Below are 15,459 nucleotides of genomic sequence, written 5' to 3' on the forward strand. Positions count from 1 at the left end.
GGCTACATAGTGAAATCCTGTCTCAAAAAATAAATTTTAAAAATAATTTTAAAGAGAGAAAGAAATGACAGACACAGCATTGGTGTAGAATGGGGGGGGGGCCACGAAAGGTGATGGGTAAATATCGCTCTGGCTTCTTGTCCCAATGTGGCCAGTCGATTTAATTCTTTTTTAAAAGTAATTGTATGTATATGAGTGTTTTGCTTATGGGTGTATACTACATGGGGGCCTGAGGAGACAAGAAGAGGGTGTTGGAGCCTCTGAAACTGACATTACAGAGCCACCATGTGAGTGCTGGGACTCCAACCTGAGTCCTCTGCGAGAGCCATATATGACCTTAACCACTGAGGTGCCTCCAGCCCCCACCATTCATTTACTTAAGTGTGAAATTAGACTTTTCTCAAAGTGAACATTCAAATTCAGAAGCACAACTTCCAGGGAAAGCAGCATACGGTGAGCCTACAGACAGTCCCCCAAACATGCTGGTTACATGTGTGTGTGCTATATACAGAGACAGCAGGATCCTTCCAAACCTCACAGCTGAAGGATGGAGCCTTTGAGAGGTTGGGGGGCAACCTAGTCATCTCACAGGCACAAGCCAGGCTCGAGAGCTCTGAGGATAACCCTGGTTTAGCTTCTTTACATATCAAGGCGTATTGTAAATTTTCCCAGAGCTACTTCCTATCCATTTTCATCTAGATTAATAATGGCCATCTTGTTTTGTTCTTGGGGGGTCTGTCCTTAGAAGTAGATGAGTGTCGGTCTCAGCCATGCCTACACGGAGGCTCCTGCCAGGACCTCATTGCTGGTTACCAGTGCCTCTGCAGCCCGGGGTATGAAGGAGTCCACTGTGAGCTAGGTAAGAGGTCTGCTGATGGCATTGGGCTTCCCCAGCCATGGCCACCTTGTCACTCCATCTTTCCCCAGGACAGAACTCTGTCTAAATAACCATCCCACTCACTCTTGGGGCCATTCTGCTAGCCAGGGGAGATTTTAAAAGCTCTCTGTCCCCTCTTGCCCTGGAGACTGAGAGCTCATCTGAAAATCATTGGCCTGGCATCAGTCAAGCCTAGGGGGTGGGGCAGAGAAGATGAGCAGGTCACAGCCCTTGACATCTGGTACTGCCATTACAGGAGGGAGCAGAGGCCTGACCAATATACAGCAGGGTAAGACCTGCATCCCTTGTGCCTGTATGGGGCTTGAAGCCCCAAAACAGAGACCCCAGCTTCTGGAAGGGCAAAGCTTAGGAGCTGTTTCCAGTTGTAATGCTAGGGAGCATGGAGCATGCACAGAAGCAGCTATGAGGATGTTAGGTGCTGGAAATGGGCAGCAACCCAACCAAGGAAGAGCAAGTGGATGTGGCAGAAGAAAGGCTGAGGTCCAGAGTAGAGTGCCCAGGCACTGAGGGCTCAGGGCCTTGCTGATCATTAGGGAGCAAATAGAATCCTGGGGGACATACAGGAGGTTCCCATATGAGTCAGTGCCATCCCCTGTCTGTGCAGAGACAGATGAGTGCCAAGCACAGCCCTGCAGAAATGGGGGCTCCTGCAGGGACCTCCCCAGGGCTTTCATCTGCCAGTGCCCTGAAGGTTTTGTTGGAATCCACTGTGAAACAGGTAGGGTTCTTTCAGGTGGGTCCCACAGAACCTGGGCTGCTGGGAGATCAGAGGGGAAGCAGGAGCCATCCTCTTGCTGGACAAGCCACCCAGAGAGAGAAACTCCCAAGGCTGTGGTGACCCGGAGGGAGGAAGGAAACTGGGCGGGGGGTCCCTGAGAGCCCCTCCTACCCACAGGTGCGCCATACCCCTCTCCTGGCCATTGCTCCTTGCCTCCCCCCTATCCCTTCTTCCCGCTGTCCTCTCCTCCCTCCCCCAGAGTCCCTCCCTGCAGCTCGGGCCAACCCTTTGGGTGTTCTCCAGAGGTGGATGCCTGTGCCTCCAGCCCCTGCCAGCACGGAGGCCGGTGTGAGGACGGTGGTGGGGCCTACCTGTGCGTGTGTCCAGAGGGCTTCTTTGGCTACAACTGTGAGACAGGTAGGATGTCTTTGAGGGCCTTCCTTGGCTGTCTGGTCTCCTTGGTACCCTGTTTGCTGCCTTCATCTTCCTCCACTTCCACTTCCAGGAACACATGCTCAGTCTGCAGCCTCATGCCCACCTTGACTGGCTCTGTTGTCCCTGGACAGGCTGGGCTTGCATCCCCAGAGCCCCATACTTGGTCAGGTTTTTCAGGACACAGGCACCCACAGCAATTTATCCTTGCCCATAATGCCCAACACCAGAGTGTTCCTGGTCAGTGTTCTAGTCTCTCTATGAAACAGTCTCTCTAGTCTCTCTCTAGGTTGGAGCACCAACCTAGAGCCAGGTTTGTTTTGGCCATACAGTGCCTGGCAGGCAGCACTTAGCTTAAAAGGCAGAAAGAGATAGCAGATGCCATGACACTACCCCACCCCTCCCCCACCCAAGTCACCTATGCCAACAAGAACCCAAGGTACAAGAAACTCCCCTAACTCCCCCCTCAATGTTATTTCCCCCCTCAGTGAGTGACCCCTGCTTCTCTAGCCCCTGTGGGGGCCGCGGCTACTGCTTGGCCAGCAACGGGTCCCACAGCTGCACCTGCAAAGTGGGCTACACAGGCAAGGACTGTACCAAAGGTGAGGGCCAGGAGCTCCGGGAAGGAGGATGGAGGAGCAAGGGGGCCAGAAGGTAGGCCAGGGACCAGGCGGGAAAGATGGGCAGACAGCTGCTGACCTAGGTCCCCTTCAGAGCAGGGAGGGGGTGTCAACAACCACCTATGTAGAAATGCAAACCTCCAAAGGGCCATGGTCACCCAAATGAGAAGGCTCCCTGCTAGGAACGACCTGGGTAACCCAGGGCCAACCTAGGTGACTTGACTGGGAGCTACTCTTTCATGCTTAAAGGCTAACCCCTCTACCTCCTTTGTGTTTGGTGCAACCCTGAAGAGCTCCTCCCACCAACAGCCCTCAGGGTAGAAAGGGTGGAGGAGAGTGGGGTCTCCATCTCCTGGAGTCCACCCGAGGGCACCACGGCCAGGCAGGTGCTGGATGGCTATGCAGTCACCTATGCCTCCTCGGATGGACTGTCCCGGCGCACAGACTTTGTGGACCGAAGCCGCTCCTCTCACCAGCTTCGGGCCCTAGCAGCCGGCCGCACCTACAATATCTCCGTTTTCTCAGTCAAGAGAAACACGAACAACAAAAATGACATCAGCAGGCCTGCAGCACTGCTCACCCGCACCCGTGAGTTTCTGAGGGTGGCCTGGCCCTGGCTGCCCAGGAGAGGACCCTGTTTAGCAGACAGCTCTGTGTGTGGGCTGCCTTTCCTACAGGGAAGGATGCAGTAACCAGAAGAGTGGATGAGAGAAAGGCTAGGGTGGGAAGGAGCAGGCACTGGCTGGGAGGTGAGGAGCAGGTGATGCAGGCAGCATCAGCTGAGTGGTTTACTGCTCTGCAGGGCCCCGCCCTATAGAAGACTTTGAGGTCACCAACATTTCAGCCAATGCCATCTCAGTGCAGTGGGCTCTTCACAGGATCCAGCATGCCACTGTCAGCAGGGTCCGGGTGTCCATCCTCTACCCCGAGGCCTCTGCGGTCCAGTCCACTGAGGTGGACAGGAGTGTGGACCGCCTCACATTTGGGTAAGAGAAGATGCCACAGGAATACAGGTCCCAGAGAGTGTTCTTTGTGTACCTGCCTGCCATCCATCACCTGAGGAGGGTGGGGCCTGATCTGACCCTCACAAAGTTGGCCAGGACCACTATCAGCAAAATAGGACTCCTGGTCATTTAGAGCTCCTAGATGCTCCTCTCCTCCTGTCCACTTCTGACAGGGACCTGCTGCCAGGGAGAAGATACAGTGTGCGGCTAACCACCCTTAGTGGGCCTGGAGGAGCTGAATATCCTACTGAGAGCCTGGCTTCAGCTCCACTGAACGTGTGGACCCGTAAGCAGACAGGCAGTTTCTGCCTTCAGTACTCTCTCACCTATGGTACCCTGTAGGCTAGGACTTCCTTCCTGGCATCCTATCCTGCCCAAAGTGTCCTTACAGTGTATACTCAGTCCTTGACCTCCTTGAGACCTCTTTATTTGGATGGGCAGAGGGAGAAGAAGCCTTTTGCCAGAGACATTGTTCAAGGCTGCCCCAGCACCTGAATACAGCAAGATTTCCTCAGTATGCCTTCCAGAGAATACATCAGAGTTCAAGGAGCAAGCTGGGATGATGTCACTCAGGGCTTTGGGGTTATGTGACCAGCCCACTCTGGCTACATTTCTTGGTATTACTGGTCCACGTGCTCTTTCTGTCGTATGAACTGTGAGAAGGGAGTATGAGAGCAGAGGGGATTTACACAGCAAGGATGACTACTAGGTCAAACTCTGTGCCTCCCAGATTCAGGACTGCCTGTCTGTGGCTCAGATACTTGGGGAGGCATGTTGGAGGCATGACCTAGCTTCTGCATACAGGATCTCCATGCTACCCCCCGCCCCCAGATGACAGGATGGCAGCATTGACCAGGATGACAGTGTCAGCAGTAACCAAGGCTGGCTTCAGATGCAGCTCCAAGATCCCTTGCAGACCTTAGATGATGTTCCACCAGATGCCCTTTGACCTCTTACCCCCTCCTTCTGTTCATTCCTCATCCAGGGCCTTTGCCACCAGCAAACCTGACTGCCTCTCGAGTCACAGCTACCTCTGCCCATATGGTCTGGGACACCCCCGCTCCAGGTATCTCACTGGAGGCTTATGTCATCAATGTGACCACAAGTCAGAGTACCAAGAGCCGCTACATCCCCAATGGGAAGCTGGTGTCCTATACAGTGCGTGATCTGATGCCGGGTCGGCGGTACCAGCTCTCAGTTACAGCTGTGCAGAGCACAGAGCAGGGCCAGCTGCACAGTGAGCCTGCACACCTCTACATCATCACCTGTGAGTTCCGGGACAGGAGGGGGCTGGGGAGTTGTTGAAACCTAAGCTGTTGTTTGCTGCTCTCGGGGTGTGGTGTCCTTGCCCAGAAGAGGCAGCATAGACAACTTGCGTGGGCCACTCCTGGGAACAGAGACCTAGGCATAAGGGTAAGGAAGGACAAGTGATAGCACGAGTCTCATCTTATTGTTTTGCCAGTCTAATCCCAGCAGGCTTAGCAGCAAATACAGGACCTCATCATGAAAGAGCTACCAAGCAGGCAGGAAGGCAGGGGCCCAGGCCTGACCCAAAAGGAGCCACAGGGCATGAGCACTGGAGAGAAGGGCAAGAGACTACAAGTGGCTGGGGAGGACAGGAAGGAACACCTGAACAGAGGACAAAAGCAAAAGGCTGCGGTGTAGACATTCAGGTGGCCACATTATCAACCTCAGTCTATTCCTACGGGTGACAGGGTACTCTACTGGAACCCAAAAGTGCCCTGCATACCCTTTATTCTCAAATCTTACATGAGGTGCCGTGCGAAGAGTTTCGGGAGTGCAGGGAGCAAAACTCAGTGAGAAGACAAGCAGAAGGTACACAAGAACAGACAAGACAGCAGGTTCTCTGAGTAGGGCCGATACTCTCCGAGAGAGTGAGGCTCCACTCCTGGCCTTCCTGGTCCCCTTCTCCTTTCTCATCCCAGCCCATGAGGCTGCTTTGTGGACATGACAGTGAAGGCAGAGTTTATATGCTATGCTAATTCTCAGACCCAACCCTGCCATTCTACCAGCTGGGCTCCAGGCATACCTGCCAGGTAAAGACAGGTGGGTCTCCCTATGAGCCTATCACAGTCAGGAGGAGGCAGGTAGAGAAGGAAGGAAGTCACCTAGCTTGAGATGCTGAAGGGCTGTGATCCACAGTCTAACCTCCACTTAGTAAATCAGGACTCTGCTGGGGAGTGTGGGGAGCTGACCTTCCAGGCCAGTGTCTGTTACAGCATAAATGCATGGCCTCTGCTTAGAAAGGTATAATAGGTGACACAGGCTTCTTAGGCAATGTGCACCCCTCTCTGCCCCTGCCTAAGCAGGGCTGGGTGTGAGCTTCCCCTTCTGCAGTGGGGGCAGATACTGGAACACTAGGCAACCTAGTTGGTGGCTACTCCCCCTTCTTTTTTGGCAGCCCCCAGGGATGGCACCGACAGACGCTGGCACCAGGGAGGACACCACTCACGGATGCTCAGAAACAGACCAGCCCCTGTGCGCCTGCCTGAGCTGCGTCTGCTCAATGACCACAGTGCCCCTGAAACACCAACTCAGTCACCCAGGTACACACCCTAGCCCCAGCCCTGGGTTCCTAGTCTGCACTCAACCCATGACCCTCCTGCCCTGTCTGCAGGTTCTCAGAGCTTGTAGATGGAAGAGGAAGAGTGAGTGCCAGGTTTGGTGGCTTGCCCAGCAGAGCACTAACTGTGAGATCACGTGCGTATTGTAAACTTCCTGGCACCAACCTGGTAGCAACCCTAGTGGCCTCACTACCCTTGCCCCTGGCATAAAAGATGTTGAGATCCTTAAAATCTGGATTTAAAGGTCGCACTGGCCAAGTCCTGGCTCTACTAGCAACCTCAATCCTGGCCGTGTGTGAGGTTTAGACTTCTAGGGTAGCAGAAAAGGTTCCTGCCATCTGCTTACCAGGTAAAGGGCAGTTCCCAAGTCTGCCTGGGAGAAGCCAGGTCCCTAACCTCATGGGATTCCCTAGCTCTATGGTGACTGAATGCTCAAGTGCAGAGAGCAGAGGGAGAGTAAGGGAGTGGGCGGGCAGTGACAAGAGGGGACACCAAGTCTAGATGTGAGAGAAGGGATCCCTGCAGGTAGGCAGGCTGAGATATGGAGTACCAAGATAGGGATCACCAGACAAACGGGCAGAGAGAAGTTCTGCAGGGATGGAGGGTTTGCAGCTGGGGCCAAGAACCCAGATGGCTGAAGATGCTGATGAGGAAGAGAAACCCCTGTCCCCACTCCTCAGAGAGCATGACTGAGGGGAAAGGAAAGGAGAACCTGACCCTGGGCAGGAGAGAGGCCCAGACATCAGCTGTACAACAGTGAGGCCCCTTAGGAAGCAGCTTCAGGAAAGCAGAAACCACGGCTTTCAGAGGGGCAGGGAGAATAAGGCCCAGCCTCAGCTGGGGGACAGTGCTGGAGCCACAGTGATTATTGCCAGTGTGAGAGATCAATGGGTGGACAAGGGCATGAAGCAAGGGCCATGTGGTTACTCTTAGCTTCTCCTAGAACCCACCACTCCGGTGCCACTCAAGAACACAGAGGCCCCTGAGCAGGTCCGTCTGGCCCTCCAGCTACCCAAGAACAGCAGCAAAGACACAGAAAGTAAGTCATGTGCAAGGGAGGGAAGGGGGCTAGTGGTTCTTCATAGTTACCACAGCAAGAAACGCCACAGTGGGAAGCTGGGAGGCATAGGGTCTGCCCAGGGGCAGTTGGCACCCCAGCTGGGATGCAATCCCCCAGTTCATGAGTGAGAGACCTGAGAACAGGACACACCCAGGATCTTAGAAAGGCTGGTCTATCCTCCTTATTTCCAGTAATCCCCCTCACCTTGCCCCTCACCCACCCTGGGGATCCACTTCAGGCCACCCAGCTCACTTCTTCATAGAGAAGGTACCAATTCAGGTGGCAGTCAGTGAAGAGTGGCCACCGAGTAAGTCCTGGCTTGAGGAATGCCACCCCAAGCTTGGCCACATGTAGGGCTACTAGTAGCCTGGACTATTCTGTGCCCACATAGCACCAGGTGTGTTTCCAGCACCTCTAGCAAGCAGCTAGCAGTGCAAACAGATGCTCCTTCAACTGTCGGACTCTTGCTCTGTCCCTCTAGGGATTATGGGTTAGAGTTTCCTAGGGCCCAGAGGTCCTTCTTCCTTCTGAGTCACACCAGAGACTTAGACTGTCTTCCCCTAGCCCCACAGAAGATCAGAGTACATGGCAGAAGTGTAAACCCCAAGGTAACCTCACCTGGAAAAACTGCCCTGGAAGGACACCTATTAATATTAACGGTATTACAATGCCAGAGGTACAGAGGGCCCACTGATCCCTGAATTCAGTATTCTCATCAACCTGGGACCCCTGTGCCAACTCTTGACCCTGCGCACACTGGGAGGGTGGTTGTGCATGCTGCAGCATCAAACACTCCTTACCAGAGCTTGTGCTGCTGTTTGAGAGGATAAAGCAGGCTCACTGGAGACTGTGAGTACCAGATGTCCCCTCTCATAAAGTCCAGAACAGTCTGTTTTCCCTGTGGAGTCAGTCTCCTGGGTTCTATCTCAAAAAGTCCAGGTGGCCTCAAGGCCACTGACATCCTGCAGTGGGGCACATTTCAGTGCTATCACAAGAAAAAGAATCCCTTAAGGCCTCAAACACAAAACTAATCATGACCTTTGGTTCATGACACACCCATGCTGTCTGTCCATCTGTTTGCCAGTTTGGTTGTCTTTGATAATTCTGGAACCTGGCCCATGCTAGAATCTGACAGGAAACTTTGTCTTGTGGGGTTTTTTTCTCCTGGACTCTCCACATGGCCCACCTCGATCCTGCGCTCTGTCTGAGTCCTTAGTCTTGGAATGAGTCACACATTACAATAGAGAGAATCCTCTGTAAGGACCACACTTTTATCCCAGCTCTCAGTCACCTGACTCAAGTGTCCAAACATGCATGGGTCCATCCTGGGCTATCTCCTTTGTTCCAACATTTTCCCTCCTGTGAGCCATTTCCCCCACCTTAATGCCAGTGGCCTTGGTGTGAGTTTATACACTGTAGGACCTCTAAGGAGTCTCAATCTTTCTTTCAACTGTCCTTCATTATCTGTATGTTGGCTGTGCAACAGGGTACTGGTACACAAGCTCCAAAGGCCATGCGTGCCCATGGACATTTATCAGCCCTCACATGTAAAGGATCCTTCAGCTGGACATAGGATGCCAGGTCTGGACTCCTCTCCCCACCGTCATCTAGTGTCCATTGTTCTTGTTTCCTTGTAGGTCATCTGATCCTTTTCTCTGGAAGAGTAGGACTTTTCTTCCTTGAGTAAAAGTGTTATCTGTCCCCCAAAAGGCCCTCGGGAATCCCTAAAGCACATTAATGCTTCCAAAGGTTGTCTCCTCACTGAACAACTTTCCAGGTCAAGGTTGTGCCTTCAAATCCCAGGAAGAGTCTATGGGGAGGAGGAAGGTTCCCACAGCAGCCATCCTGGGATGGAGGGACCTCAAGGACAAAGTGAAAGAGCAAATGCTAATCTAGATATTTAACCTGGTAGGAAGAGTCATATTCCTGATATCAAAACATGCTATAGTTTGACAGTGTGACACTCCTTAAGAGAGTCTAGAAAGAACCACATATCTATTGTTAAATGATTATGACGAGGGGACCAAGTCCACACCACAAGGAATAGTCAGTCTCCGGAACAAGCAGTTGAGACCCAGTCCAGACCCAGTCAGCACTGTTCGCAGCCCGCACCAGTGTCTGGCAACAGGAGGAAGGCAGGTTTGCCGCTGCTGTCCTTGTGTATCACTAGGGGATGCAGCCTACAGTAGCAGCAGGCTTCTCTGGACCCTGAAGCTGATGGTGCTTTCCTGTTTCCAGGTACCCCTGGCAGCTGTTCAGAAGATGCCTGTCAGAATGGAGGCACCTGTGTCCCAGGTGCCAATACCCACAGCTGTGACTGCAGGCCTGGGTTCAAAGGCAGACACTGTGAGCTTGGTAAGTCAGAGCTGGCTACTAAGGGGGTATTGGCCTCAGGGCAATTGTGGTGATAGCCTGGGACTTGGCGCTGAGATGCCCAAAGCACTGGTTGAGAAGCACTGCAGAATAAAGCCTAGGAAGTCAGGAACTGGGGTGGTGATTCCAAAGCAATATCTCAGAGCCAGACCGATGAGAGGGACAACAGATTCAGTGGCAGGATCATAGGCTCCTCAGAACACATTTGGACTGAGTACCCAAAGCGTTAGAAGCTCCAGGAAGAAACAAAAGAATCCTGAGGCCACATGAAACTTAAAGAAAACCAGCCTGCAGATGCTGAACACCCTACCCTGAAGTAAGGCCCCAAGGCCAGAAAGGAACTGGCACAGATCCACAGGCTCATACACAGATCCACAGGCTCACACAGGCTTGCAAGTGCTTCCTGGAGGAGGGGCCTCACTTGAGAGGTGGAAAGAGCCTCTGCCTAAGAGCTGCCCTTTCTTTCTCTTTTGCATCATAGCCTGTGAAAAAGTGCCCCGCCCCTGCACACGGCTGTTCTCTGAGACCAAGTCATTTCCTGTCTGGGAAGGAGACATCTGCCACCATGTGTAAGTCAGTTCTGTCTCTGTGCCCTGGTTATATCCTAATGTTTTTTATTTAAAGAATTATTTATTTATTTTATGTATATGAGTACTGTAGCTGTCTTCAGACACACCAGAAGGTCCCATTACAGATGGGTATGAGCCACCATGTGGTTGCTGGGAATTGAACTCAGGACCTCTGGAAAAGCAGTCAGTGTTCTTAACCGCTGAGCCATCTCTCCAGCCCTCCAGTTGTGTCCTTATTACCTGAGGAAGGATGGAGACTTTAGACACTGGCTTTAACCACTCCTATCTAAACTATTTGCTCAGCCCATGCAGCCAAGAGTTGACTGAAGAGAGCATAGGCTGAGTCCCATGAATGGAAGCCCACATAGCATTCCAGGGCCTGCCTCTCCTCCTTTCCTTAAAGCCAAAAAATCAAACAGCACACAAGAACTTCAGTCCCAGCTCTACCATCAACCCGCCATGATGTGGCCCTGGGCAAATCATTCTTGCCTCAGTTTCTCGATCAGCACTGGGAGGAAGGACTGCTTATCGAATCTCTTGAGACCTTCCTTGCAATAAGACTCACTTTGTTTCAGTGCTTGCCGTTCCAGTACTGGATTGTTCCAGGCACTCAGAGGGCCAGATGCTCACATCCTAGATAAGGATGGCCATCACAAAGCACATCTGCTATACAGTGTAAACAACATCAGGAAGTGCCCAGAAAAGAAAGAGATGAACATATGAGATGAGAGCTAGGGGTGGAGGGAACTGAACTAGGCTTCATGGGACAGGGACACTGAACAGATATGGAGGAGATGGGGCTATTAGAATGTTCCAGACATCAGGTATATCTGTTACAAGGTCCTGTGGCAGGTTATACCCAATATGTCTGAGGAACAACAGAGGTCAATAGAGCAGAGAATGTGAAAGCAGAAGAAAGAAGAGTTCCTGGGATCTTGGAGACCTTCACATGGGCTGTGGTATCTGTTCTCCAAGAATTGTGGAGCTCCTGAGGGGCTCTGTGCAGAAGGTGATGTGTGACCACACTGTACGGGCCACTCTGATGCTCCTCAAAGGAAGAGGAAGCAGATGAAAGAAAGGAGGGGAATGGCAGGAAGCTTGTGCAAACGTGATGCAATGCTAGGCTTCGTTAGTCAGAGAGGCACAGCTAAGAGGCCCTAATCCATATGGGTTTGCGGAGGCAGCCTTGACTGTCACCCTGGACCCACAACAGCAATCTCATGTTAGTCCTCTGGCTTCTGGCTATTCTGGTTATACCAGAGCCTGCCTCTGTGTTAGATGCCCCTGACATGTGAGGGGAGTCCTTCATTCACCAAGTTTTTTATCCTGTTCTTGTAACCTATATGCATCTTTGAAGAGACTCCCCTGTATCTAACAGATAGGTGGCTCTTGCTTGTATTCAATCTGACCTGTCTTTCATTAGAGTGTTTAGATAATTTTACACTTATCATAATGGGTAATGTGGCTGGGTTTAAATCTATCACATCACATATTGTTTTGTATTGTTCCATCTGATCCTTATTGCTTTTTCCTCTTTTCTGGCTTATTTTGGTTTGCTGCCTTGTAGATTATACTTGTTCCATTTTGCCAGTCACTCTAGGATTTACAGTGCACACCTTCATCTTGTCTCCACTTACCTTCAGTTTCTTGCAGTAAATGCCACAGCACTGTCAGCCAGTGGTCACCACTCAGTGCCCAAAGCCTTGCTTTCCCACACTCCTGTGTGTAAGTTTAGGATTCCTCCAGTATCATTCGCCTTCCCTAGAACACTTACTGGGACATTTCTGAGGACACAAATCCATAGATGATGGTTCTCTCATTTGTCTTAAAAGGTCTTTGATTATACTTACTTTGGGCATAAATATTTGCTAAATATAGGATTACTGGTTGACAGTTACAATTAGAATTGTCACTGTGACAACATTCATGGCATACACAATGTGAAGAAAAGCTCACCGTTAGCAGTTTCTGTCCATGCTCGTGTAGTGGAAGAGAACTCCTGTCTGTGGGATGGTACCACCCACATCATGGCATTCTCGTCTCAGTGCTGTCTGCAAACACCCTCAGACACAACCAGAGATGTGCTCACTATGCCCTGTGCTTCTTGGTGCCATCGTGATGAGAGGATTGGCCCTCCCCCTGCCCTGCTGCCGTCTGGCTGCCCAGTCTTCTCCCTATTGTGGCTACTTTCTGATTCCCTCTCTATTGCTGTTTCTGGCCAACTTGATTATGTCTTGGTTTAGCTACCATTGTTTATTTTAGCTCCTGGAATGTGTATTTATTTACTTATTAATTCTGAGAGGGTCTCTCTTTGTAGGCCTGCCCATCCATAGACTAGGCTGGCCTCGAACTCAGAGATCCACCTGCCTCTGCCTTCCAAGTGCTAGGATGCAAGGCATGCAATGCCACCCCCACTTCTCTGGAATTTGTTAATCTTATATTTCTGAGGTTTTAGCTTACATCAAATCTGGGCCATACTCAATCTTTTCTCCCTCCATTTCTCTACTTCTAGAGCTCAATTACAAGTATATTTAAGTAATATTGCCCCACTGGTCACTGCAGGTATTTTTGTTGTTTCGAAGCATTGTAAACAGTGTAGATGTGAACATGCCTCTGCTTCCTGGTAGGTAGTTTGTATTGCTATGTGTTCAATGCCACACACCTTTTCTTTTACATCACCTAGTTTATTATTAATTCAATTCAACAGATTTGATTTCAGATACTTGTTGATGGCTGTTTGGTTAGCTTTTTGGATTTTGTTTGTTTTTCAGTCTTAAGATTGACCCCCCCCCCCCAAGGCTGCTCAGCAAGTGCTATGCCACTGAGCAACACCCCCAGCATAGAGACCGTGTTTTATCATCTCTACAAATTCTATCTCAGTCTTTGAGCAGTCATTTCTCCCTTCACTTCACTGATATTCTCCTTTAGCCCCTGTGTGGGACAGACAGACAGTCAGCAGTTGCTTTATGTCTTCCTCTTTTTCCTGAATTGTTTTCCACTCGATTAGTTCTCTCCAGGCTATATCACACAGGATTTTGTATCTGGTCTTTTTTGAGGGGTGGTCCTTATGACTCTTTTAATGTCATAATTTATCAGATGCTGGACACTGTGGATTTTATATTTCTAGGTAGTGGGTTTATTTTCAAGAATGGTATTTTTGTTGTATAGTTTTCTGCAGGGCAGGCTTTGATTATAGCTTGATCCTTTTGAGGACTTAGGGTGGCTTTAGAGTAGGCATCAAGTAGGGCTAGTTTCACCCTTCTGTGGCACTGCCTTCCTGGACTCAGACAAGATCTTAGCATGCTTGGCTCAGGTCTGCCCAGCTGCTCAGGACTCCACCTTGTGCATGCACAGCTCATTCTCCTCACAGAGTTCCAGACTGTTCCCCAGGGAGCCCTCTCCACTCCAAAACACTCCCTCACAAGCTCCAGCCTGTTTCCTCATTACCATGACCACTGACTACTCTCAAAAGGTGCTACAGGCTGAATGACGGGGTAGCTTGGTGTTCACAGCATCCTTCGCTCTTCTCAGGGCATGTAATTTTTCTTTGAACTATTTTCTAGCTTGTGAAAATAGTTACTTCCTCTGGTCATAGTTTGCAGTTCTCAGATAGTTGAGTTAATCCAGGTGTCCTCTATTCCCTCACAGCCAGAAGTCCTCCAAAGTGCCCTCCAAGACTGGTGCAAGCAGGAGCTTTGCTACCAACTCTCTGGTTTTCTTCCCAATGGGTCAGACACAGAAATGACACCAGGCCCAAACACCCCCATTCCTACTGAACGGACAGGGTGGTGTGAGTAGATCCCACTTGTGGGAAACAGACTTGGAAGCCCAGGAGGCTTCCCAGAGTAGCCTGACTAACAAATGGGATGGGGAGGCTCCAGCAGGCCTCCTGGCCCATGCTGCCTGCCTTTGAGGCCTGAGAGCCAGACTTCACAATTGTGTCCTTGAAACATTCATAGAACAGAAGAGTTGTGTACCCTAATTTGCTTTCTATTATTGTGATAAGGAACATAACAAAAAAAGCAAATTGGGGGGGAACTACTTATCTCCTCCTTTACGGTGTATTGACAGGGAGGGTCAAGGCAGGAAACAAGCAAACAGGAACCCAGAGTCAGAAACTAAAGCAACGATCACAGAGGGTGCTGCTTACTGGCTTGTTTCCCATGGCTTACTCAGCATGCTTTCTCGTACTGCCAGGACTGCTTGCCCAGGAGTGGTACTATTCACAGTACCCTGGACCCTCCCACACCAATCCTTAATTAAGAGGAGGTTCTCACACACTTGTCTATAGGCCAATCTAATAGAGGCATTTTCTCAATTAAAGGATTGGAGGAAGGGACTGGGAGGTGAGGGCTAAGATCAGGATGTAAATTGAATAAATTAATTGGAAAAAAATAAAGTTCCCTCTTTCCATATGACCCTATTTTGTGTCAAGCTGGCCTACAAAACAAAACAAACTAACCAGTCCATGGAGTCAGATCTTCCCAAAGCCTCAGGCCAAGCGGCCTGCCCCCAGCAATGACCTGTCACAGTCATTTCAGTGGGCTTTTCAATACCTCGATTTTGTCAGCAACTCATGAAAATGTACCCTGAAATGAATACTTTTTTATGTATGTTATACTCAGTCAAATTAATTTTTAAGTCCCTGTACTTTTATATTAGGCTTTACACACACACACATACACACACATTAACACTGTATTAAGAAAATAGTGGTCTCTCCTTCTGTCCATATGTAGGCTACACAGCCTAAGTGAAAGAGTTGGCCACCTCTCTGCCCCAGTGTCTGGCCTCACAGAGTTTTGTTGTTTTGTTGTGACAACAGGTATAAGAAAGTCTACAAAGTTCACCAGGACGTGTGCTTTAAGGAGCGCTGCCAGAGCACAAGCCTCAGGAAACCCAAACAGGTGCATCTCGGGGCTAGGCCAGGTCATGCATGCAGTTCTGTGGGAGGGTAGTGACAGGGCTGGGTCAAGCTAGGCTGTTTGCCCAAAATTGCAGCCCACGTGTGGCTGTACTCCACTCAGAATCTAGTGCCCACATGTGCACACATGAGTGCACAGATAGGCCCAGCTGTGCCTGGAGGTGGTCACTGCCGTTCTGCACAGGGAATGTGGTGCTGACAGGAAAACATGAAATGTGACCAACAGGTCAGTGCCTAACCTGAAGTCTCCCCAACAATGCCTGGTTGCTTTCTGCT

The 15,459-nt window shown here is 50.6% G+C and overlaps 1 protein-coding gene across 1 annotated transcript in view; it reads left to right on the plus strand.

Annotated features, from left to right (window-relative positions):
* Sned1 (sushi, nidogen and EGF like domains 1) overlaps positions 1–15,459 on the plus strand; it is a 62,250-nt gene that overhangs the window by 41,866 nt on the left and 4,925 nt on the right. Inside the window, exons 17-30 of the mRNA XM_021159208.3 lie at positions 746–859; positions 1,503–1,616; positions 1,920–2,033; positions 2,537–2,650; positions 2,960–3,256; positions 3,471–3,654; positions 3,846–3,958; positions 4,658–4,939; positions 6,095–6,239; positions 6,311–6,393; positions 7,201–7,296; positions 9,556–9,672; positions 10,172–10,259; positions 15,085–15,166. Of these exons, the coding sequence (XP_021014867.1) occupies positions 746–859; positions 1,503–1,616; positions 1,920–2,033; positions 2,537–2,650; positions 2,960–3,256; positions 3,471–3,654; positions 3,846–3,958; positions 4,658–4,939; positions 6,095–6,239; positions 6,311–6,393; positions 7,201–7,296; positions 9,556–9,672; positions 10,172–10,259; positions 15,085–15,166 (1,943 nt within the window). The remainder of the gene's footprint in view (positions 1–745; positions 860–1,502; positions 1,617–1,919; positions 2,034–2,536; positions 2,651–2,959; positions 3,257–3,470; positions 3,655–3,845; positions 3,959–4,657; positions 4,940–6,094; positions 6,240–6,310; positions 6,394–7,200; positions 7,297–9,555; positions 9,673–10,171; positions 10,260–15,084; positions 15,167–15,459) is intronic.

The sequence above is a fragment of the Mus caroli genome, unplaced genomic scaffold, assembly GCF_978045245.1.
Source record: "Mus caroli unplaced genomic scaffold, Mus_caroli_1 scaffold_1, whole genome shotgun sequence".
Classification (NCBI taxonomy): domain Eukaryota; kingdom Metazoa; phylum Chordata; class Mammalia; order Rodentia; family Muridae; genus Mus; species Mus caroli.